Raw genomic sequence first — 23,157 nt, 5'->3', positions numbered from 1 at the left:
ACATCACCCCCCTCCCCCTTGTCGCTGTTACTGAGATAGACACACTGTCTGAAGGTCACCACCCACCTGCTCCCTTCCCCCACCTGCACCACCTCCTACCTGCACCCCCCTCCCCCACCTGCACCCCCCCCCCCTCCACCACCTGCACCACCACGTACCACCATTAAGAGTCAGTACCATGTACAGACTCCTACACAACTCTTTTAAGGCTTACTAGATTAACAAACTAAGACCCCAGGACCCCCCAGGACCCCCAGACCCCCCAGACCCCCAGGACCCCCAGACCCCCCAGGACCCCCAGACCCCCCAGGACCCCCAGGACCCCCAGACCCCCAGGACCCCCAGGACCCTCAGACACAAGACAAGTATACACCACTGAACCATCTAAGGAGTAGCCGAATGGGCTGTTTTCGTGGGAGACGCAGAGTTCAAGAACGTCTAGCCATAAGCATTATAGAGACACCCTGACACACACCACCAAAAGACGAATAAGGTGGTCTTATTCTTATCCCATAAGAATAAGGTGGTCTTATTCTTATCCCATAAGAATAAGGTGGTCTTATTCTTATCCCATAAGAATAAGGTGGTCTTATTCTTATCCCATAAGAATAAGATAATGAAGATTGGAAATGGGAACAGGAGGAATTTATACCATAGGGAAATGCGGAAATGGGAAAAGAGTAAGATTTATTAGTGAATATATATCTAGGAGTGACTCTCGAGTCATGGTGAATAAGGTAACGTCAGCAAATATCAGAATATCTGAACCCGCAAATAAGGCGTATCCCAAGACAATCTATATGGTCAAAAAAACTATTCATACGCAGCACCGGTCTGGTATCCACACCTCGTGAAGCCTCAAACTTAAGCTAAAAGTGAACTTAAGTGAAAGTGAAAAAAACTTAAGCTAAAGAAAGAAAGCTAAGAAAGTGAAAGAAAAGCTAAGAAAGTGAAAAAAACTTAAGCTAAAAGTAAAAGCTAAGCTAAGAAGAGCATAGGCCACTAAAACAGGTTAAGAAAACTGTCTCACGACGATAGCGAGTCGAAGAAACAGATTGAATATGATCACAACATACAAGATACTGAGTAAAAGAGACGTGGTGGATAAGGACAGCTTCTTTAAATTGAGAGAAAAGTAAGAAAAAGAGGAAAAACGTAGAAAACCTGGAAAGTGGAAATGCTAATGAGTCGCAGGAATGTAAGGAAATTCGGGGAGTCAACACGTGGAATGCACAACTGAGAGGTTGTGGAAGCCACCTCCTCCTCCTCCCACAATTTTAAGGTCCATAGTCACATTTGGGTTAGCACCATCGCTCAATAGTTCCATCACCACCAAGCATCTTAATTATCTTCAGTGGTTAAGTGTTTCATTTCACACAAGTTTCTATAGACGCGATCTTACCCTGTCAAAGTAGGAGAGACATTGGTGTATGTATATGTGTATATATATATATATATATATATATATATATATATATATATATATATATATATATATATATATATATATATATACACACATTCGATGTGTTTTTTTACATAGCGTTATTAGTGTGCGTTTACAAAGGTGAAATACAATTCTGACCAGCTTCCACATACCTTGTATACAAATACACACATATATACACATATACCTACATATCCACACACATGTGTGTGTGGATATGGTAGGTATATATGTATATATGTGTGTATTTGTATACATGGTATGTGGAAGCTGGTCAGAATTACATTTCACCCTTGTAAACGCCTATTAATGACGCTATGAAAAAAGACACATCGATCACTGTTTATGTAAGACAGACGTAAATATGTGTATTTACATTTGTATGTTAGATTAGCATTGTAAAAACACTACAATCACCTTCTGCGATTGATTGTTCAATAAATCACAGATCCGTTTAACAAATCTCTCACCCTGTCCATGGAGGACAGAAGAAAATGTATATACATGCTGGTTAGCATTGTGAATGTCTGGCCACGTCTGTGGTAGGAAAATAAAAATGACTCAAGAGCACTACCATTACCATCGCTTAGTACCGCCACCATCGCTCGGTATCATCACCATGTACATGGGTGTTGATAGTGATGGTGGCCACACCATTTGAGGTGATGGTGTTGAGTGTAAAATTCATCACTGGAGTGAAGAGGCGGGTGATGGTGTGGGTGTATACGTGACCACACTCATAAAACATGTTTTTATGCCTTGTAGTGTGTGTGTATGCGTGCGTGCGTGTGTGTGTGTGTGTGTGTGTGTGTGTGTGTGTGTGTGTGTGTGTGTGTGTGTGTGTGTGTGTGTGTGTGTGTGTGTGTGGCGGGCTTTCTTTATTATTTTCATTTAATTTTTTTACATTAAAGTGAGCGTTTGTGTCCGCGTGTATGTGCGTGTATCACATTTAAATGTACATAAATGTTTTTTATGTTAGGCTAAATGAGTACCAACTTATATATCACTATTCCTCGTCTCTGTCTGTATGCCCAGTTCGTTAAATTATTTTTATGACACTTTTGCAAGTATCATCTTTATATACCTTTTGAGCTGAGGTTGTCATGAACGGGGCTGCATACTCTAGGACTGCTCTCACGTACGTGATGCAACGAGTTGTGAATAAATTCTGAGACTGCAGCCATCCCGTTATTTCCTCCCCCTGTTGTATTGTTGCTACTTTGTCTAAGATCAACAGTAAGTTCGTTCAACACTATTTCTCTTCTTCGCAAGCCGGATTGGTGCTTGAAAACGGAGTCTTAATTATGTCTAGCTGTCCTGTCAGACTTCTGAGTCTGGGAAGAGTCCTGTAGAGTCCCCTCCCTTCTGCAGAGGGACTCTACAGTAGGGAGGAGGGAGGACTCTGCAGAGGGACTCTACAGTAGGGAGGAGGGAGGACTCTGCAGAGGGCATTCTTCCCAGACGACACTGGTCTTTAATCCGGTGCCTCGTGGCCCCTTTCTTGTATATTGGTGCTATATTTGCCCCTCTTCCAGCTGTTGGGCAAGTCTCTACACGCGCTGTTGAATCACTACTGAAGATCAATGCTAGAAGTTTACCGAAGGGCGCCTCAACATCTTAAACATCCACTGTGTTTAAGATTAAGATTAAGATTTAACATTTGTTTCATCTAGCTTCTAGGGGGGGGGGGGGTTAGTACTGATCCAAAACATCATATTAACGTGATGTACTAATGAGAAAATCAGTAGCAGTCATGAAGAGGATTCGAACCTGCACCCTCGGTACTCCCAAACATACATTAAATCATTTGTAAATACGGAAATTACGAGTGATATAATGACTCAGAATAATTCATATTTACAAATAGTCTATCGATTAGACTTGGCAGAAGTCACGAGTGGTCCTTCCACGCTAGTTCCTGCTGCAGGAGGCTGTGGGAGGTCAGGCCACTCATCTCCCGCTGATGGAGAAGATAAGCTTCCAATACTGTAAGATGCGCCGGCCATGAAGCAACTTCGGTGGCCCGGCAAGATCAATATTTGCGGTGTGATAAGCTAGGAGGAGGCGGCGGAGGGGCTCCAGCACTACGACAGCCAGTCCAAACAACGCCTCTTACTTTGCGTTTAGACCTGTTTATGACCCCCGTCATTCCCACTAGGAGAGGGCAGGTTTACGAGTCCCAGATACTGAGTATCAGGGATATTGAGTATCAGGGATACTTGTACATGTGTGGGTGTGTGTATACCTACTTATACCTGAATTCTTTGCTTGCAGGACGAGCTTCAGGTCTTAGACCTCGTGTCTTTCCAGACGCGCGTATATGTGTGTGTATAGGACTATGGCGTATTGTAGGGTCGTGTGGCGGAGGCCGGGCGCGCCCCTGGGACACACACAGGGGTCCCTGCTGTCATAAAGTATGCGTTAATGCAGACCATTTGTGTCAACAGCTTGGCAGGACGGGGTCAGGCGAGGGGGACCTGCTCACCTTCACCGCCCTCGCTTCAAAACTATCAAGGCCACAGGAAGCCGGATGTGAGATCCGGCCGAGGGACGGATATGCGAGAGGACAGGAGGGAGGGATATTGTGATCTCCGTCCCGTATCCGTTAAGGCACGGAGACGGGGAGGAGGTAGAGTGAACATTGGATTAGACGCACAGTGGGAGAGACGGAAGGAAGAGAGTAGTGGGAAAAGTTTGTTAACAGGTCAGCCAGGAGAAAGTCAGGGGGAGGAGAGAGATGGCTCACTGCTGGCCTAACCTCCGCTGGCCTGCCCACCGCTGGCCTGACCACCGCTGGTCTGACCACCGCTGGCCTGGCCACCGCTGGCCTGACCACCGCTGGCCTGGCCACCGCTGGCCTGACCACCGCTGGCCTGACCACCGCTGGCCTGGCCACCGCTGGCCTGGCCACCGCTGGCCTAACATCCGCTGGCCTGACCACCGCTGGCCTAACCTCCGCTGGCCTGGCCACCGCTGGCCTGGCCACCGCTGGCCTGACCTCCGCTGGCCTGGCCACTGCGGCCAGTTTACATCTATCTCCCTACCCCTCAAGTTCGTTCATCAATCCAGCCAGCGCTTATACACATTTTATGCTGCAATTACCAACAGTTTATTCCATGGTGGCATATTCATTTTTAATTTTTAAATTTTGTAATATTTTTAAGCATATTCAGGCATTTTAGCGGGACTGTAGAATGTGTCGCCTCATCTGCATATTGCCTTAGCACGGGTTGATGCTTGCAGAGTGCGGGTTTGGTGGTGGCTGTGTTCTCCGTGGTGCAGATATCTGTGCTGTTATCTATGTTGGTTGTCTCTTCCTGATACAGTAACTCTTCCTTCCTATCCTCAGCTGGCTAACTGTATAGGTATAGCAACTCAGTGATTTGTAACCTATCCACCGCTGCCCACTGGATGGGTAGGGGGGGGGGGGCCGGTGTGAAGGATAAACATGTCAATTGTGACACTATAGCTCTTCAGACGAGTCAGTGGCGTAATTTAGAAACTAGACATGTGGTCGGTCTCGAGCCTATTGTTGATGTGACGATGTGTATTGAATTTTTGTAACTAGCTCATCATGATTGTAGCTTGCTTAGCTAAATGAATTGTGGGGTTCAGTTCCTGAGCCCATTATGTGCCTCTTTAGTATTTTCCACTACCGCCCACAAGATAAGTATGGGTTCCACTACCGCCCACATGATGAGTATGGGTTCCACTACCGCCCACATGATGAGTATGGGTTCCACTACCGCCCACATGATGAGTATGGGGTCCACTATCGCCCACATGATGAGTATGGGGTCCACTACCGCCCACAGTATGGGTATGGGGGGGCATAATGAAGGAACTAAACTATTATTTGCTTGGCTCAGCGTGCTCAATCTCTTGGGCTGGACGGTAGAGCGACGGTCTCGCTTCATACAGTTCGGTGTTCAATTCCCGGACATCCAAGTAGTTGGGCACCATTCCTTCCCTCCCCGTCCCATCCCAAATCCTTATCCTGACTCATTCCCAGTGCTATATAGTCGTGATGACTTGGCGCTGTCTTTTGACGGTTCCCTTCCCTTGGCTCGACGTCTGGGGCGTAAAGTCTATCAGCCTCGGGAGGGTTATTAAGGGCCACAGCAGCTTATAGACTAACCAGCAAGTATATTTAGCCCTGAACATAGCGAAGGTTTTAAAGAAAAGTGTGGTTGTGCTTGCAGGGGTTGAGCTCTGGCTCTTTGGTCCCGCCTCTTAACTGTCAATCAACTGTTGTACAGGTTCCTGAGCCTACTGGGCTCTATCATATCAACACGTGTGTGTACTCACCTAATTGTACTCACCTAATTGTGCTTGCGGGGGTTGAGCTTTGGCTCTTTGGTCCCGCCTCTCAACCGTCAATCAACTGGTGTACAGATTCCTGAGCCTACTGGGCTCTATCATATCTACATTTGAAACTGTGTGTGTGTGTGTGTGTGTGTGTGTGTGTGTGTGTGTGTGTGTGTGTGTGTGTGTGTGTGTGTGCGCGCGCGCGCGTGCGCGTGGCCGTTACGCCAGCCTTCCAGCCAATGTTTATTTTCCCAAATTGGCTTATTTGTAAAACAGACGCAGATCTCTCTGCAGATCTGTTTTAATACCATGTAATCACAAAGTGGAATATATCTTGCCATCTCCAATATTTCTTCGTCATTTTCTTCTAGTTCTTCACCCTTTGTTTCTAATTTCTCCCCCCCCCCCTGAGCCAATGACACGCTCGCGATACTCTTTTCTCCTGAGAATACGATTGAGGGGTTGTTCTACGGCCCTCTGCTGGTCAATCGTTGTATCACTAACCTTCACACTTGAGGCTAAAAACATGTATCACATAGAGAAACAGAGCGCCGCAACAGAGCGCCGTTGAACGCGCGGAGCGGCGGAGTCCTGTTACTGTGAGCTTCCCCCCCTTGGGCGGTATATGAGTTCGCTTGACGTCACCAGGCGCTATGCTAATTGGCTGATTGCATACAGTTCGGCTAATCACCTCTCGCCACGTGTCTTGCTGCAGGCTACCGCTGGTTACGGCATTGTGTGTGAAACAGTTTGTCACAAAGTTGCAAATAAACCTTGCAGTCATGCAAATAGATACTACTTTTTGCAGCAAAAAGCTGTGGTACTACTTTTGTGAACCAGTATGTTCAAGGCGAAGGTCGACACGTTCGTGAGTAGTAGTAGTTGTAGTAGTCAAGAAAGTACCATTAAAAAAAGAAAAATGAGCTCGGGTCTGGAGGCTGGTGATTCAAATCTTTTTTTAATTTTTTAAATTTTGCCCCGAGGGGCGAGTTTATTGGGCAGGCGCTGCTCATCTTGTGAGTGGACACACCGCCATAGTGACAGTATTGGGCAGCGCCACTCATCTTGTGAGTGGACACACCGCCATAGTGACAGTATTGGGCAGCGACACTCATCCTGTGAGTGGACACACCGCCATAGTGAAAGTATTGGGCAGCGCCGCTCATCTTGTGAGTGGACACACCGCCATAGTGAAAGTATTGGGCAGCGCCGCTCATCTTGTGAGTGGACACACCGCCATAGTGACAGTATTGGGCAGCGCCGCTCATCTTGTGAGTGGACACACCGCCATAGTGACAGTATTGGGCAGCGCCGCTCATCTTGTGAGTGGACACACCGCCATAGTGAAAGTATTGGGCAGCGCCACTCATCTTGTGAGTGGACACACCGCCATAGTGACAGTATTGGGCAGCGCCGCTCATCTTGTGAGTGGACACACCGCCATAGTGAAAGTATTGGGCAGCGCCACTCATCTTGTGAGTGGACACACCGCCATAGTGACAGTATTGGGCAGCGCCGCTCATCTTGTGAGTGGATACACCGCCATAGTGACAGTATTGGGCAGCGTCACTCATCTTGTGAGTGGACACACCGCCATAGTGACAGTATTGGGCAGCGCCACTCATCTTGTGAGTGGACACACCGCCATAGTGACAGTATTGGGCAGCGCCGCTCATCTTGTGAGTGGACACACCGCCATAGTGACAGTATTGGGCAGCGCCACTCATCTTGTGAGTGGACACACCGCCATAGTGACAGTATTGGGCAGCGCCACTCATCTTGTGAGTGGACACACCGCCATAGTGACAGTATTGGGCAGCGTCACTCATCTTGTGAGTGGACACACCGCCATAGTGACAGTATTGGGCAGCGCCGCTCATCTTGTGAGTGGACACACCGCCATAGTGAAAGTATTGGGCAGCGCCACTCATCTTGTGAGTGGACACACCGCCATAGTGACAGTATTGGGCAGCGTCACTCATCTTGTGAGTGGACACACCGCCATAGTGACAGTATTGGGCAGCGCCACTCATCCTGTGAGTGGACACACCGCCATAGTGACAGTATTGGGCAGCGCCACTCATCCTGTGAGTGGACACACCGCCATAGTGACAGTATTGGGCAGCGCCACTCATCTTGTGAGTGGACACACCGCCATAGTGACAGTATTGGGCAGCGCCGCTCATCTTGTGAGTGGATACACCGCCATAGTGACAGTATTGGGCAGCGCCGCTCATCTTGTGAGTGGACACACCGCCATAGTGACAGTATTGGGCAGCGCCACTCATCCTGTGAGTGGACACACCGCCATAGTGACAGTATTGGGCAGCGCCACTCATCTTGTGAGTGGACACACCGCCATAGTGACAGTATTGGGCAGCGCCACTCATCTTGTGAGTGGACACACCGCCATAGTGACAGTATTGGGCAGCGCCACTCATCTTGTGAGTGGACACACCGCCATAGTGACAGTATTGGGCAGCGCCACTCATCTTGTGAGTGGACACACCGCCATAGTGACAGTATTGGGCAGCGCCGCTCATCTTGTGAGTGGACACACCGCCATAGTGACAGTATTGGGCAGCGCCACTCATCTTGTGAGTGGACACACCGCCATAGTGACAGTATTGGGCAGCGTCACTCATCTTGTGAGTGGACACACCGCCATAGTGACAGTATTGGGCAGCGCCACTCATCCTGTGAGTGGACACACCGCCATAGTGACAGTATTGGGCAGCGCCACTCATCTTGTGAGTGGACACACCGCCATAGTGACAGTATTGGGCAGCGCCACTCATCTTGTGAGTGGACACACCGCCATAGTGACAGTATTGGGCAGCGCCGCTCATCTTGTGAGTGGACACACCGCCATAGTGACAGTATTGGGCAGCGCCGCTCATCTTGTGAGTGGACACACCGCCATAGTGACAGTATTGGGCAGCGCCGCTCATCTTGTGAGTGGACACACCGCCATAGTGACAGTATTGGGCAGCGCCACTCATCCTGTGAGTGGACACACCGCCATAGTGACAGTATTGGGCAGCGCCGCTCATCTTGTGAGTGGACACACCGCCATAGTGACAGTATTGGGCAGCGCTGCTCATCTTGTGAGTGGACACACCGCCATAGTGACAGTATTGGGCAGCGCCGCTCATCTTGTGAGTGGACACACCGCCATAGTGACAGTATTGGGCAGCGCCACTCATCTTGTGAGTGGACACACCGCCATAGTGACAGTATTGGGCAGCGCCACTCATCCTGTGAGTGGACACACCGCCATAGTGACAGTATTGGGCATCTTGTGAGTGGACACACCGCCATAGTGACAGTATTGGGCATCTTGTGAGTGGACACACCGCCATAGTGACAGTATTGGGCAGCGCCGCTCATCTTGTGAGTGGACACACCGCCATAGTGACAGTATTGGGCAGCGCCACTCATCCTGTGAGTGGACACACCGCCATAGTGACAGTATTGGGCAGCGCCACTCATCCTGTGAGTGGACACACCGCCATAGTGACAGTATTGGGCAGCGCCACTCATCCTGTGAGTGGACACACCGCCATAGTGACAGTATTGGGCAGCGCCACTCATCCTGTGAGTGGACACACCGCCATAGTGACAGTATTGGGCAGCGCCACTCATCCTGTGAGTGGACACACCGCCATAGTGACAGTATTGGGCAGCGCCACTCATCCTGTGAGTGGACACACCGCCATAGTGACAGTATTGGGCAGCGCCACTCATCTTGTGAGTGGACACACCGCCATAGTGACAGTATTGGGCAGCGCCGCTCATCTTGTGAGTGGACACACCGCCATAGTGACAGTATTGGGCAGCGCCACTCATCCTGTGAGTGGACACACCGCCATAGTGACAGTATTGGGCAGCGCCACTCATCCTGTGAGTGGACACACCGCCATAGTGACAGTATTGGGCAGCGCCACTCATCTTGTGAGTGGACACACCGCCATAGTGAAAATATTGGGCAGCGCCACTCATCTTGTGAGTGGACACACCGCCATAGTGAAAATATTGGGCAGCGCCACTCATCTTGTGAGTGGACACACCGCCATAGTGACAGTATTGGGCAGCGCCACTCATCCTGTGAGTGGACACACCGCCATAGTGACAGTATTGGGCAGCGCCACTCATCTTGTGAGTGGACACACCGCCATAGTGACAGTATTGGGCAGCGCCACTCATCTTGTGAGTGGACACACCGCCATACTGACAGTATTGGGCAGCGCCACTCATCTTGTGAGTGGACACACCGCCATAGTGACAGTATTGGGCAGCGCCACTCATCCTGTGAGTGGACACACCGCCATAGTGACAGTATTGGGCAGCGCCACTCATCTTGTGAGTGGACACACCGCCATAGTGACAGTATTGGGCAGCGCCACTCATCTTGTGAGTGGACACACCGCCATAGTGACAGTATTGGGCAGCGCCACTCATCCTGTGAGTGGACACACCGCCATAGTGACAGTATTGGGCAGCGCCACTCATCTTGTGAGTGGACACACCGCCATAGTGACAGTATTGGGCAGCGCCACTCATCTTGTGAGTGGACACACCGCCATAGTGACAGTATTGGGCAGCGCCACTCATCTTGTGAGTGGACACACCGCCATAGTGACAGTATTGGGCAGCGCCACTCATCTTGTGAGTGGACACACCGCCATACTGACAGTATTGGGCAGCGCCACTCATCTTGTGAGTGGACACACCGCCATAGTGACAGTATTGGGCAGCGCCACTCATCCTGTGAGTGGACACACCGCCATAGTGACAGTATTGGGCAGCGCCACTCATCTTGTGAGTGGACACACCGCCATAGTGACAGTATTGGGCAGCGCCACTCATCTTGTGAGTGGACACACCGCCATAGTGACAGTATTGGGCAGCGCCACTCATCCTGTGAGTGGACACACCGCCATAGTGACAGTATTGGGCAGCGCCACTCATCTTGTGAGTGGACACACCGCCATAGTGACAGTATTGGGCAGCGCCACTCATCTTGTGAGTGGACACCGCCATAGTGACAGTATTGGGCAGCGCCACTCATCCTGTGAGTGGACACACCGCCATAGTGACAGTATTGGGCAGCGCCACTCATCCTGTGAGTGGACACACCGCCATAGTGACAGTATTGGGCAGCGCCACTCATCTTGTGAGTGGACACACCGCCATAGTGACAGTATTGGGCAGCGCCACTCATCCTGTGAGTGGACACACCGCCATAGTGACAGTATTGGGCAGCGCCACTCATCTTGTGAGTGGACACACCGCCATAGTGACAGTATTGGGCAGCGCCACTCATCCTGTGAGTGGACATACCGCCATAGTGACAGTATTGGGCAGCGCCACTCATCTTGTGAGTGGACACACCGCCATAGTGACAGTATTGGGCAGCGCCACTCATCCTGTGAGTGGACATACCGCCATAGTGACAGTATTGGGCAGCGCCACTCATCCTGTGAGTGGACATACCGCCATAGTGACAGTATTGGGTGCGCCACTCATCCTGTGAGTGGACACACCGCCATAGTGACAGTATTGGGCAGCGTCACTCATCCTGTGAGTGGACACACCGCCATAGTGACAGTATTGGGCAGCGTCACTCATCCTGTGAGTGGACATACCGCCATAGTGACAGTATTGGGCAGCGCCACTCATCCTGTGAGTGGACATACCGCCATAGCAGCATGTACAACACTCCCTAAAAGGAAGAAAACCCCGCTGGGTGGTTCATTCAATTCAAATCTGAATATTTTCTGAACGTTCAAATTAACGTTCAAGTTACGTTCAAATCTGAATGTTCCGTCAAGTAATCTGGGGCAACGAAACAGCTTTTCCTCCTAAGTTGCATCATCAATTTTGGGAGAGAGAGACAGCTGACGCAACTGAGAAATGAAATATGTTTCGATCCTGAGAGTAATGCTACAACCTTTTAAAACCACTCTCAGCAATCTCTTGAGAGATATGGGGGCTTCCAGGAGAGGTCAGATATCACCATAAGGCCCAGAGGTATTGACGGAGGGCTAGATATTGACGGAAGACAGGTAAGATATTACTGATTGATTGATGAGGATTATGCCACCCAAGAGGTGGCACGGGCATGAATAGCACGTAGAAGATATTGCTGTGGTCCCCAAGGCATTGACGGAGGTATGAGACTTAGAGCTGATAGGCGACCATTCTTTAATGTAAATTGGGCAGTCCAGAAATGCCAGTACGGGTTCCATTATATTGCCTCGATGTTTTCTCATTAAATACGACTAAAGTTCGTTGTCCAAAGGGAGAAGCGCCTATAGAGATGCTAGGTATAAAACATGAGAGAACTGCGGACTGGTGAGTGTGAGTCACTGAGGGCTACAAGGGCATGGCTCTTACGAACCATAATGAAGAGTTCACTGGATGCCAGAACAGAGCCTTATGGAACGCCGCAGTTAATGAAGAAGCCCGTGTATTAACAAGAGGCGATTGACCCTCATCTGGGTTCCCCTCTCACCAGCCCCCCGAGGACAGGCAGGAACTACACCGCATGTTAATTTAGATTTAGACAACGTTGTTGTTGTTAAAGATTCGCTACCTGGAACAAAAAGTTCTAAGTAGCACGGGCTATGGTGAGCCCGTAGTGCCTTTATTTAGACAACGTTTGTTTACGCTCCACTCCCTCCCTCCCTCCCTGTTGCATTCCGTTGCTCTCAACATTAATCTCTGGACGAGGCTTCCTGCGTGATGCTCAATTCTGGTTCAACACAACCTATTTCACTCCGCTGTGTGAAAGTGAAAAGTTTTAGGTTCACTCCCTAAAACATTTTGTACAACGAGGCCGTAGCAATTTTTGTTTCTATAAATGGCTCTAGTTTTACAAGCCATTAGTAGTTTTACTAGCTCTCAGTAGTTTTACTAGCTCTCAGTAGCTTTACTAGCTCTCAGTAGCTTTACTAGCCCTCAGTAGCTTTACTAGCTCTCAGTAGCTTTACTAGCCCTCAGTAGCTTTACTAGCCCTCAGTAGCTTTACTAGCCCTCAGTAGCTTTACTAGCCCTCAGTAGCTATACTAGCCCTCAGTAGCTTTACTAGCCCTCAGTAGCTATACTAGCCCTCAGTAGCTTTACTAGCCCTCAGTAGCTTTACTAGCCCTCAGTAGCTTTACTAGCCCTCAGTAGCTTTACTAGCCCTCAGTAGCTTTACTAGCCCTCAGTAGCTTTACTAGCCCTCAGTAGCTTTACTAGCCCTCAGTAGCTTTACTAGCCCTCAGTAGCTTTACTAGCCCTCAGTAGCTTTACTAGCTCTCAGTAGCTTTACTAGCTCTCAGTAGCTTTACTAGCCCTCAGTAGCTTTACTAGCTCTCAGTAGCTTTACTAGCCCTCAGTAGCTTTACTAGCTCTCAGTAGCTTTACTAGCCCTCAGTAGCTTTACTAGCTCTCAGTAGCTTTACTAGCCCTCAGTAGCTTTACTAGCTCTCAGTAGCTTTACTAGCCCTCAGTAGCTATACTAGCCCTCAGTAGCTTTACTAGCTCTCAGTAGCTATACTAGCCCTCAGTAGCTTTACTAGCCCTCAGTAGCTATACTAGCCCTCAGTAGCTTTACTAGCCCTCAGTAGCTATACTAGCCCTCAGTAGCTTTACTAGCCCTCAGTAGCTTTACTAGCCCTCAGTAGCTTTACTAGCCCTCAGTAGCTTTACTAGCCCTCAGTAGCTTTACTAGCCCTCAGTAGCTATACTAGCCCTCAGTAGCTTTACTAGCCCTCAGTAGCTTTACTAGCCCTCAGTAGCTTTACTAGCTCTCAGTAGCTATACTAGCCCTCAGTAGCTATACTAGCCCTCAGTAGCTTTACTAGCCCTCAGTAGCTTTACTAGCCCTCAGTAGCTATACTAGCCCTCAGTAGCTTTACTAGCCCTCAGTAGCTTTACTAGCCCTCAGTAGCTTTACTAGCTCTCAGTAGCTTTACTAGCTCTCAGTAGCTTTACTAGCTCTCAGTAGCTTTACTAGCCCTCAGTAGCTTTACTAGCCCTCAGTAGCTTTACTAGCTCTCAGTAGCTTTACTAGCTCTCAGTAGCTTTACTAGCCCTCAGTAGCTTTACTAGCTCTCAGTAGCTTTACTAGCTCTCAGTAGCTTTACTAGCTCTCAGTAGCTTTACTAGCTCTCAGTAGCTATACTAGCCCTCAGTAGCTATACTAGCCCTCAGTAGCTTTACTAGCCCTCAGTAGCTATACTAGCCCTCAGTAGCTTTACTAGCTCTCAGTAGCTTTACTAGCTCTCAGTAGCTTTACTAGCTCTCAGTAGCTTTACTAGCTCTCAGTAGCTTTACTAGCCCTCAGTAGCTTTACTAGCCCTCAGTAGCTTTACTAGCTCTCAGTAGCTTTACTAGCCCTCAGTAGCTTTACTAGCCCTCAGTAGCTATACTAGCCCTCAGTAGCTATACTAGCCCTCAGTAGCTTTACTAGCCCTCAGTAGCTATACTAGCCCTCAGTAGCTTTACTAGCCCTCAGTAGCTTTACTAGCCCTCAGTAGCTTTACTAGCCCTCAGTAGCTTTACTAGCCCTCAGTAGCTTTACTAGCCCTCAGTAGCTTTACTAGCCCTCAGTAGCTTTACTAGCCCTCAGTAGCTATACTAGCCCTCAGTAGCTTTACTAGCCCTCAGTAGCTTTACTAGCCCTCAGTAGCTTTACTAGCCCTCAGTAGCTTTACTAGCCCTCAGTAGCTTTACTAGCCCTCAGTAGCTTTACTAGCCCTCAGTAGCTTTACTAGCCCTCAGTAGCTTTACTAGCCCTCAGTAGCTTTACAAGCCCTCAGTAGCTTTACTAGCTCTCAGTACTTTTTCAAGTTTTCTATTTTGTTTATGAAAGCGTACTGTTTATCGCACTGTGGTTAAGAATGGTGTGTGATGTTGCAGGATGACGGGTGTGGGGGGAGGGGCTGACTGTGCCAAAGGAAGCATGATTGACAGCATGGTGAAAGGTTCGATTTTCAACAATGCTGCGCCGTGGCGTCCTGTGGTGGTGGTGGTGGTGGAGAGGCAGCTGGTGGTGGTGGTGGTGATGGTGGTGGTGGTGGTGGAGAGGAGGTCTGGTGATAGTGGTCAGAGACCGAAGGAATGTTGTTGGCTAGGCTCCGGGCTCGGGGCTCGGGGCTCGTTTATGAGACTGGGGGTTCAATTATGGTCAACAGATGTGATATAGTGACGATGCGTGTGTGTTTACTATTTGATCCTGCAGGCTCCAGCTGTTACCTGTGTGTGTGTACTCACCTAATTGTGCTTGCGGGGGTTGAGCTCTGGCTCTTTGATCCCGCCTCTCAACTGTCAATCAATTGTTTCTGCTACTACTTTTTTTTCCCACACTACACACACACACACACAAACCAGGAAGCAGCCCTTGACAGCTGGCTAACTCCCAGGTACCTATTTACTGCTAGGTAACAGGGACATAGGGTGAAAGAAACTCTGCCCATCGTTTCTCGCCGGCGCCCGGGATCGAACCCGGGACTACCCTGGATCACGTGTCCAGCGTGCTGTCCGCTCGGTCGCCGGCTCCCCTCAGTGCCGTGTGTGTGTGTGTGTACTCACCTATTTCACCTATTTGTACTCACCTATTTGTGCTTGCGGGGGTTGAGCTTTGGCTCAACCCCCGCAAGCACGTTCCTGTTAACATGGGAGAACTCTGTGTCTATGCTTAATGCACAACTTGCCTAAACACGCAAGAGAAATCATACATGTGTGTGTGTGTGTGTGTGTGTGTGTGTGTGTGTGTGTGTGTGTGTGTGTGTGTGTGTGTGTGTGTGTGTGTGTGTGTGTGTGATGTGCCTCAGCTGTTGCCACTATCTCTTGAGTTCTTTTTACGACTCAATAACTATCTTACTTTTACCTCTACATTTCCCTTTGCACTTCTCCAGCATAGTTATCATCTTGACAGCTCTTCCCCTTCCCCTCCAACATGCGGGCCTCATTACCTCATCAGGATGAACAACCCAGCGGGTTTTCTTCCTATTGGGGAGTGTTGTACATGCCGCTATGGCGGTGTGTCCACTCACAAGATGAGTGGCGCTGCCCAATAAACTCGCCCCTCGGGGCAAAATTAAAACAAATTAAATTTCATCTATATACACTCACATTCCTCTTATATCTTTGATCGCTTTATACCCAACAAACCTCACCAACAGCAGTCTGTGCAACATATCTATGTACAACATATCTATACAACATATCTATATGCCCCCCATCCCACGGACACGCATCATTCTGTCCAAAGAAGTGTTGACACTTCATTTTATTGCACCAGCCTGGCAATATTTGTGGCAATTGGCACCAGTAATGGCTTAATCATGTCATTCATTGCCAACTGCCCTAATGGGAAGAGTGCCACGTGTGACGCAGTGCCTCCCACAACAGATCCCTCCCTCACCCGGTGTGTTTCCGGCACCATGCAGCCGTAATATTGGTCATACTGCTCAATATATAAAGGCACTACGGGCTCACCATAGCCCGTGCTACTTGGAACTTTATGTTCCAGGTAGCGAATCTTTAATTAACAACATGCTCAATATATCCCAGATATATCCACTTCCGAACAGCAAGCCCAACCTGTTCTCCCTATCTTGAGCCAGCCCGCCCTCCTAAGGTTTCAAAACGTCAAAAAACGTTTTAATTTAACGTGATCTCCCCCTAACCTAAAAGACTAAGCCAGAGAACCCAAAACAGAAAACGGGACAGTACGTCACTTTCGCGAGCCGCTTCCATTTGCTAGTACGACAACTTGGGGCCTTGTTATGTAAAGCATACGAGCGAAAAGCGACGTTCTTGGTAAAGAGGTTCAGGTTGCTTGAGCAATATATATAGAGCATTCCGTCCAAATATTTCTTTGATAAAGCCGCAATAACCAGAGTGAAATGCCAGAAAAAAGAAAACGGTGAGAGGGAGGGTCTAAGTTATGGGGTCGAGGGTGGTGGTGAGGGGAAAATTAAGGGTTGAGTAACCTGAGTGGCAGCAGAGACGGACCTGCGATCAGATCAGAATTCAGTTCCTGAATGGGGAGTTCTGAAATTCAGATCAGAATGGGGTGCATAATAAAAAAATAATCATTCTTTCATTTTTTTTATAATGGCCCAATTGTCCCATAACCGACAGATCTGGCGCTCGATCCCCGAGCAGGACGCAACGTTTGGCCACGTTGCCTTTCGCCTGATGCATCTGTTTACCTAGCATTAGATAGATACCCGGATTTTAGGTATGAATCTATCGGGTTCCATCTTGGGGAACGCCGATGTTGGTTTCGGTAACCCGTATTGGCTTCCTGTCAGGACAACAGGAAACCAGTAGGAGTCTACCAGGACAACAGGAAACCAGTAGGAGTCTACCAGGACAACAGGACACCAGCAGGAGTCTACCAGGACAACAGGACACCAGCAGGAGTCTACCAGGACAACAGGAAACCAGTAGGAGTCTACCAGGACAACAGGACATCAGCAGGAGTCTACCAGGACAACAGGAAACCAGTAGGAGTCTACCAGGACAACAGGACATCAGCAGGAGTCTACCAGGACAACAGGACACCAGTAGGAGTCTACCAGGACAACAGGACACCAGCAGGATTCTACCAGGACAACAGGAAACCAGTAGGAGTCTACCAGGACAACAGGACACCAGCAGGAGTCTACCAGGACAACAGAACACCAGTAGGAGTCTACCAGGACAACAGAACACCAGTAGGAGTCTACCAGGACAACGGGACACCAGTAGGAGTCTACCAGGACAACAGGACATCAGCAGGAGTCTACCAGGACAACAGAACACCAGTAGGAGTCTACCAGGACAACAAGATACCAGCAGGAGTCTACCAGGACAACAAGATACCAGTAGGAGTCTACCTGGACAACAAGATACCAGTAGGAGTCTACCAAGTGGTATGGTTGGGTGGTCTAAGAGGAGGAGGGCATGCCAAGGAGCCCTTTGAGAGATTGGAGTGGCTGAGGTAAGTGATCTGAGACAAGAGACTGTCGTGGCTGAGCGGTGTAAGGGAAAGTAAGGGGCAAGGGTGACTTATAAAGTGAGAAAGTGGCTTTGTGAGGGATGTGAGGCGACCCAGGTGGCTTTGTGAGGGATGCGAGGCGAGCCAGGTGGCTTTGTGAGGGATGTGAGGCGAGCCAGGTGGCTTTGTGAGGGATGTGAGGCGAGCAGGTGGCTTTGTGAGGGATGTGAGGCGAGCCAGGTGGCTTTGTGAGGGATGTGAGGCGAGCCAGGTGGCTTTGTGAGTGATGTGAGGCGAGCCAGGTGGCTTTGTGAGTGATGTGAGGCGAGCCAGGTGGCTTTGTGAGGGATGTGAGGCGAGCCAGGTGGCTTTGTGAGGGATGTGAGGCGAGCCAGGTGGCTTTGTGAGGGATGTGAGGCGAGCAGGTGGCTTTGTGGGTGATGTGAGGCGAGGCAGGTGGCTTTGTGAGGGATGTGAGGCGAGTCAGGTGGCTTTGTGAGTGATGTGAGGCGAGCCAGGTGGCTTTGTGAGTGATGTAGGGCAAGCCAGGTGGCTTTGTGAGTGATGTGGGGGCGAGCAGGTGGCTTTGTGGGTGATGTGAGGCGAGGCAGGTGGCTTTGTGAGGGATGTGGGGCGAGCCAGGTGGCTTTGTAAGGGATGTAGGGCAAGCCAGGTGGCTTTGTGATGATAGTAATTATGAGGCAAAACACTACTAATCAGTGGGAAACTAAACTATTCCAGAGTATAATGACTCACCAATGAAGACATGCACGGGAGCAACAACTTGATATCATGTATGATAACAACTTGATGTATGACCAATCAGGTCGGGAATGAGTAGGAAAGAGATTGGTGGGTTAACAAGGATAGGGTATAGAGAAGTTAACTGGTCTTCCCCAGCATGCACCTGGGGCCAGATTCATGAAGCACTTACGCAAGCACTTACGAACCTGTACATCTTTTCTCAATATTTGGCGGCGTTGTTTGCAATTATTAAACAGTTAATGAGCTCCGAAGCACCAGGAGGCTGTTTATAACAATAACAACAGTTGATTGGGAAGTTTTCACGCTTGTAAACTGTTTAATAAATGTAACCAAAGCCGTCAAAGACTGAGGAAAGATGTACACGTTCGTAAGTGCTTGCGTAACTGCTTCGTGAATCTGGCCGCCAGAAGATGACCATCTCAAGCAAGACAGCTTCACGGAAGGAAACAATTAAGAGTATTCAGTGAGGCTCTTCTCCTTCGTCTTTGACTTAGTGATAATTATCAACCCTGCAACAATGCCTTGACGAGAGATGTTTGCAAGCACGAATTGTACGATTTCAGATTTAAACAATTACTGTTGTTGTCAATCAATCAAGCAATTGAAATTGATTTCACCGATCAGTTGAAATCAATGTCAAATGAATTACTTTCTACAGGGAAAACAGTGGTTATATATACTGTTTTCCCTGTTTTCTTTCCAGGACAATATTCGTGCGTTCGTGCAGGGTAATGTATTCCGCTGTATTATTGTTTGTATTCTGTTTTATGCAGGTAAGCGCCGTCGGGTCTGCCTGGTCACGCCCTGGTTGAGGGGTGGGGGGGGGGGGTGGCTTACAGGTGAGGGGAGTTATGTGGTGGGGGAGGGATGAGGGGAGGGGAGCAACCGAGGGCTCTCTTCCCCTCTCTCTCTGCTCCCCAATCTTCTCCACTCCTGTTTTGGTCTCTTCGCTCTTCTGTTCTCCTGCACTCAGCCACACGCGGCGGTCGTGTGTGCTCAGAGGCACTACGGGCTCACCATAGCCCGTGCTACTTGGAACGTGTTGTTCCAAGTAGCGAATCTTAAACAACAACAAACAACGTGTTTGCTACTCGTGGCATTCGTGCTACTGAGTGCCTTCACTCTCTCTTCCCCTCCTCGTTGGTGCTACTGAGTGCCTTCACTCTCTCTTCCCCTCCTCGTTGGTGCTACTGAGTGCCTTCACTCTCTCTTCCCCTCCTCGTCGGTGTTACTGAGTGCCTTCACTCTCTCCTCAACTCGTTCTCAGACCAAGTCCATTCCATCCAGCGGTCGACCCCACAGACGCATTCATCTATTTTAACTCGCTGTTCAGTAAAAATAGTAATTTTCTCAAATATAAATTAATATTATTATATATTAATATATTGTGTATATTTAGACATTGGTTAGGTTAGGGGTTTAGGTTCTGTTGGCGATTATTTGTATTTGTAGTACGTGGGTGAAGCATTTACAGCGTTGTGGTTCGAACAAAAGTCGTCAGTGAAGCACTTGTTCCGGAAGTGTTCGAATGTCATCAGTTGTGAGTCGTGTTCAGAGTGTTTTACAAACTCTGAATAAACAGGCGCCTGTTTATAAAACAGGTTTATAAAACCCTGTTTTATAAACAGGCGGTTCGGGGGGTGGGGGGGTTGGATTAACGCGCATTTCGCCTTTGTTGATGAGGACAGGTTGCGTTCTTGAAGACAGTACGTTCAAATTTGAGGAATCCGTCTCAGGGGGGGGGGTCGGTGCAGCCCCCAGACGAGAGGGTCTGGAAGTCTTATGTGGTTGGGGAGTGTATTCGGGGTGTGGAGATCTTACAGCTGTTGAACCCTATTGAATCAGCCACATCTTTTGAATCTGGTCCCCATCACGTGTGCGTGCGAACATGCGTTGGTGCGTTTGGGCATTATTACAATGTATTACTGAAGTCACCCAGACCAGAATCTCTCCCCCCCCACATTGATGACCAGTCCACACACTAGAATGTGAAGGGACGACGACGTTTCGGTCCGTCCTGGACCATTCTCAAGTCGAGAATGGTCTAGGACCACATTACTGGCATTCCTCGAGTAAGAAGGAGTAGCTTGTTACTCTGTAGCTGTAAACACACCGTTGTTATTGGTGAGTGTGGCTAGCGTAGTGGGCTGCGTCGGGCGTACCATGAACCACAAGAGGGACGTTGTTCGGGGCGTTCGGGTGAGCTGCTGCGTCACTCATCATCCACTGTGTGGTGTTGTGTAGGGCTCTTGATGCTCTTGTGTTGGTGTTCTCTCGTGGAAAATGGAGCTCCCCATCGCCTCTCTCTCTCTTCTTGTCTCTCTCTCTCTTCCTTTCACTCTCTCTTCCTCTCCCTCTTTCTCTCTCTCTCTCCCTCTTTCTCTCTCTCTCCCTCTTCCTCTCTCTCTCTCCCTCTTCCTCTCTCTCTCTCCCTCTTCCTCTCTCTCTCTCCCTCTTCCTCTCTCTCTCTCCCTCTTCCTCTCTCTCTCTCCCTCTTCCTCTCTCTCTCTCCCTCTTCCTCTCTCTCTCTCCCTCTTCCTCTCTCTCTCTCTCTCTCTCTCTCTCTCTCTCTCTCTCTCTCTCTCTCTCTCTCTCTCTCTCTCTCTCTCTCTCTCTCTCTCTCTCTCTCTCTCTCTCTCTCTTCCCGAGAGAGGGAGAGAGAGGGAAGCTAGAGATGCAGACAGGATTAAAAGAGAGAGTACTCCAATGTTTAAGGGAGTATATCTAAGCAACGGAAGATAGCTAGTCACTGTGAGGGGTGAGGTTTCAGAGTAGCGAGGCGTCACCAGTGGAGTCCCACTACCTTCAGGAACCTGTGTAAGCAATCCTTCAGAACCTAGTATACTACATATGTAAGACCAATCCTGTATTATGCATGCCCCAGCATGGAGCCCGCACCTTGTCAAGCACAAGACGAAGCTGGAAAAAGTTCAGAGGTATGCCACTTGACTAGTCCCAGAACTAAGAGGCATGAGTTACGAGGAAAGGCTGCGTGAACTGCACTTCACGTCGCTGAAAAAAAAGAGCTCGGGGAGACATGATCACCACATACAAAATTCTCAGGGGAATTGACAGGGATAGACAATGATGGACTATTTAAACACGGGTGGTACACGCACAAGGGGGGACACAGATGGAAGCTGAGTAACCAAATGAGCCACATAGACATTAGAAAGAACATTTTCAGAGTGTCGGAGTAGTTAGTAAATGTAATGCACTAGGCAGTGATGTGGTGGAGGCTGACTCCATACACAGTTTCAAATGTAGATATGATAGAGCCCAGTAGGCTCAGGAACCTGTACACCAGTTGATTGACAGTTGGTGATGGGGTTGTTGTAGTTGACGCCTCCCCCCCCCCCACCCTCAGTATCGTGTCTCACATCATACAAACATTTTCATTCAGTCATTTGGTTTATTATTTTGTGTAGTGACCTTCATAAGGATAGAGTGATCTGTAGTGACCCTCATAAGAATAGAGTCATCTATTGGGTCACATTAATGAACCTAACGTAGCCTATCCTTACCTAACCGATCCTTACGTAACCTATTCTTTCCTACTTAGCCTATCCAAATCTATTCTATCCTATTCTAACCTTGCATAACCTATGGATATCTAACCAAACCTTGCACAATCTAACCTAACCTATCCTAACCTTACCTATCCTAACCGTCAGAACTAGAGCTGGCAGCAAATCATTACCAACCGGTAATGCACTTCGTCTTCCGCTTAAATAAGTAAAACAAAGTGCTTTATGTTGAAGAGTTTTAAAACGAAACGTCTCATTCTCAGTTCGGCTTCAGAATGGAACGCGCGTTTCCATTTCCCGCCATTACATGAAAGTCGATCGAGCACCGCGTTCGTTCCGTGCGCCGTTCGAACAGTTAGCCAATCCAACACTCATCAGAGATGACAAACATTGCTCGCCTGTTGCTGCAACACATTCACTGATCTCAAACGAACACTCGACCATTGTCCGGGACGCGTTTTTCGAGCGCTCACGAACTGTGTAAATGAAGCACCTCGCGACACACTGTTTGAGCAGCGCTAAAAGGTCTTTTGTCGGACGGGAGGGAACTCGAGGTGTTTGGATTACAGGAGCCAGATTCACGAAAGCACTTACGCAAACATTTACGAACCTGTACATCTTTTCTCAATCTTTGACGGCTTTGTTTCCAATTATTAAACAGTTAATGAGCTCGGAAGCACCAGGAGGCTGTTTATAACAATAACAACAGTTGAATGGGAAGTTTTCATGCTTGTAAACTGTTTAATAAATGTAACCAAAGCCGTCAAAGATTGAGGAAAGATGTACACGTTCGTAAGTGCTTGCGTAAGTGCTTTCGTGAATCTGGGCCCAGGTCTTTGGTCGTTACGGCCTCTGGGGGTCACACAAGGGGTCACACAAGGGGGATTTCAGGGCCTCCAGTTAGTTGATACTAGGTCGTGTGGCAGCATGACCCCAAAGAGCCACATTGGTGGTGAGATCGGCAGCGCCCGGCTCTAAGGTTTCCTCGGACGAGAGACCAGCACAGAGAAAATGTGTGAACTTGAGAGGAAGGAAGTTGACTGAGACGAAGAGAGAGAAATAGGGAGACTGAGAAGAGGGAGATAGGAGATACAGCACAGTCGCGACTGTGCTGTATCCTGGTCCAACAC

At 48.8% G+C, this 23,157-nt stretch overlaps 2 protein-coding genes across 2 annotated transcripts in view; both read left to right on the top strand.

The window, feature by feature from the left end:
• Positions 1 to 23,157, top strand: part of LOC123757574 (FMRFamide receptor) — a 687,359-nt gene that overhangs the window by 314,679 nt on the left and 349,523 nt on the right.
• Positions 726 to 19,277, top strand: LOC138366338 (eukaryotic translation initiation factor 3 subunit A-like). Its single transcript, XM_069327371.1, has 4 exons — positions 726 to 737; positions 11,728 to 11,823; positions 17,068 to 17,738; positions 19,274 to 19,277. The coding sequence occupies exons 1-4, from the start codon at positions 726 to 728 to the stop codon at positions 19,275 to 19,277; spliced, it is 783 nt and encodes a 260-aa protein (XP_069183472.1).

The sequence above is a fragment of the Procambarus clarkii genome, chromosome 19 (genome assembly GCF_040958095.1).
Source record: "Procambarus clarkii isolate CNS0578487 chromosome 19, FALCON_Pclarkii_2.0, whole genome shotgun sequence".
NCBI lineage: Eukaryota > Metazoa > Arthropoda > Malacostraca > Decapoda > Cambaridae > Procambarus > Procambarus clarkii.
Note: the sequence above shows the minus strand (reverse complement) of the source record. Positions and strands in the feature narration are given on the sequence as shown.

What these genes read in the sequence shown, in the direction of transcription:
- LOC138366338 (XM_069327371.1), top strand. An exon ending in TAGATATTGACGGAAGACAG is followed by an intron (nt 11,824 to 17,067) that starts GTAAGATATTAC and finishes GCTTCCTGTCAG; the next exon opens with GACAACAGGAAACCAGTAGG.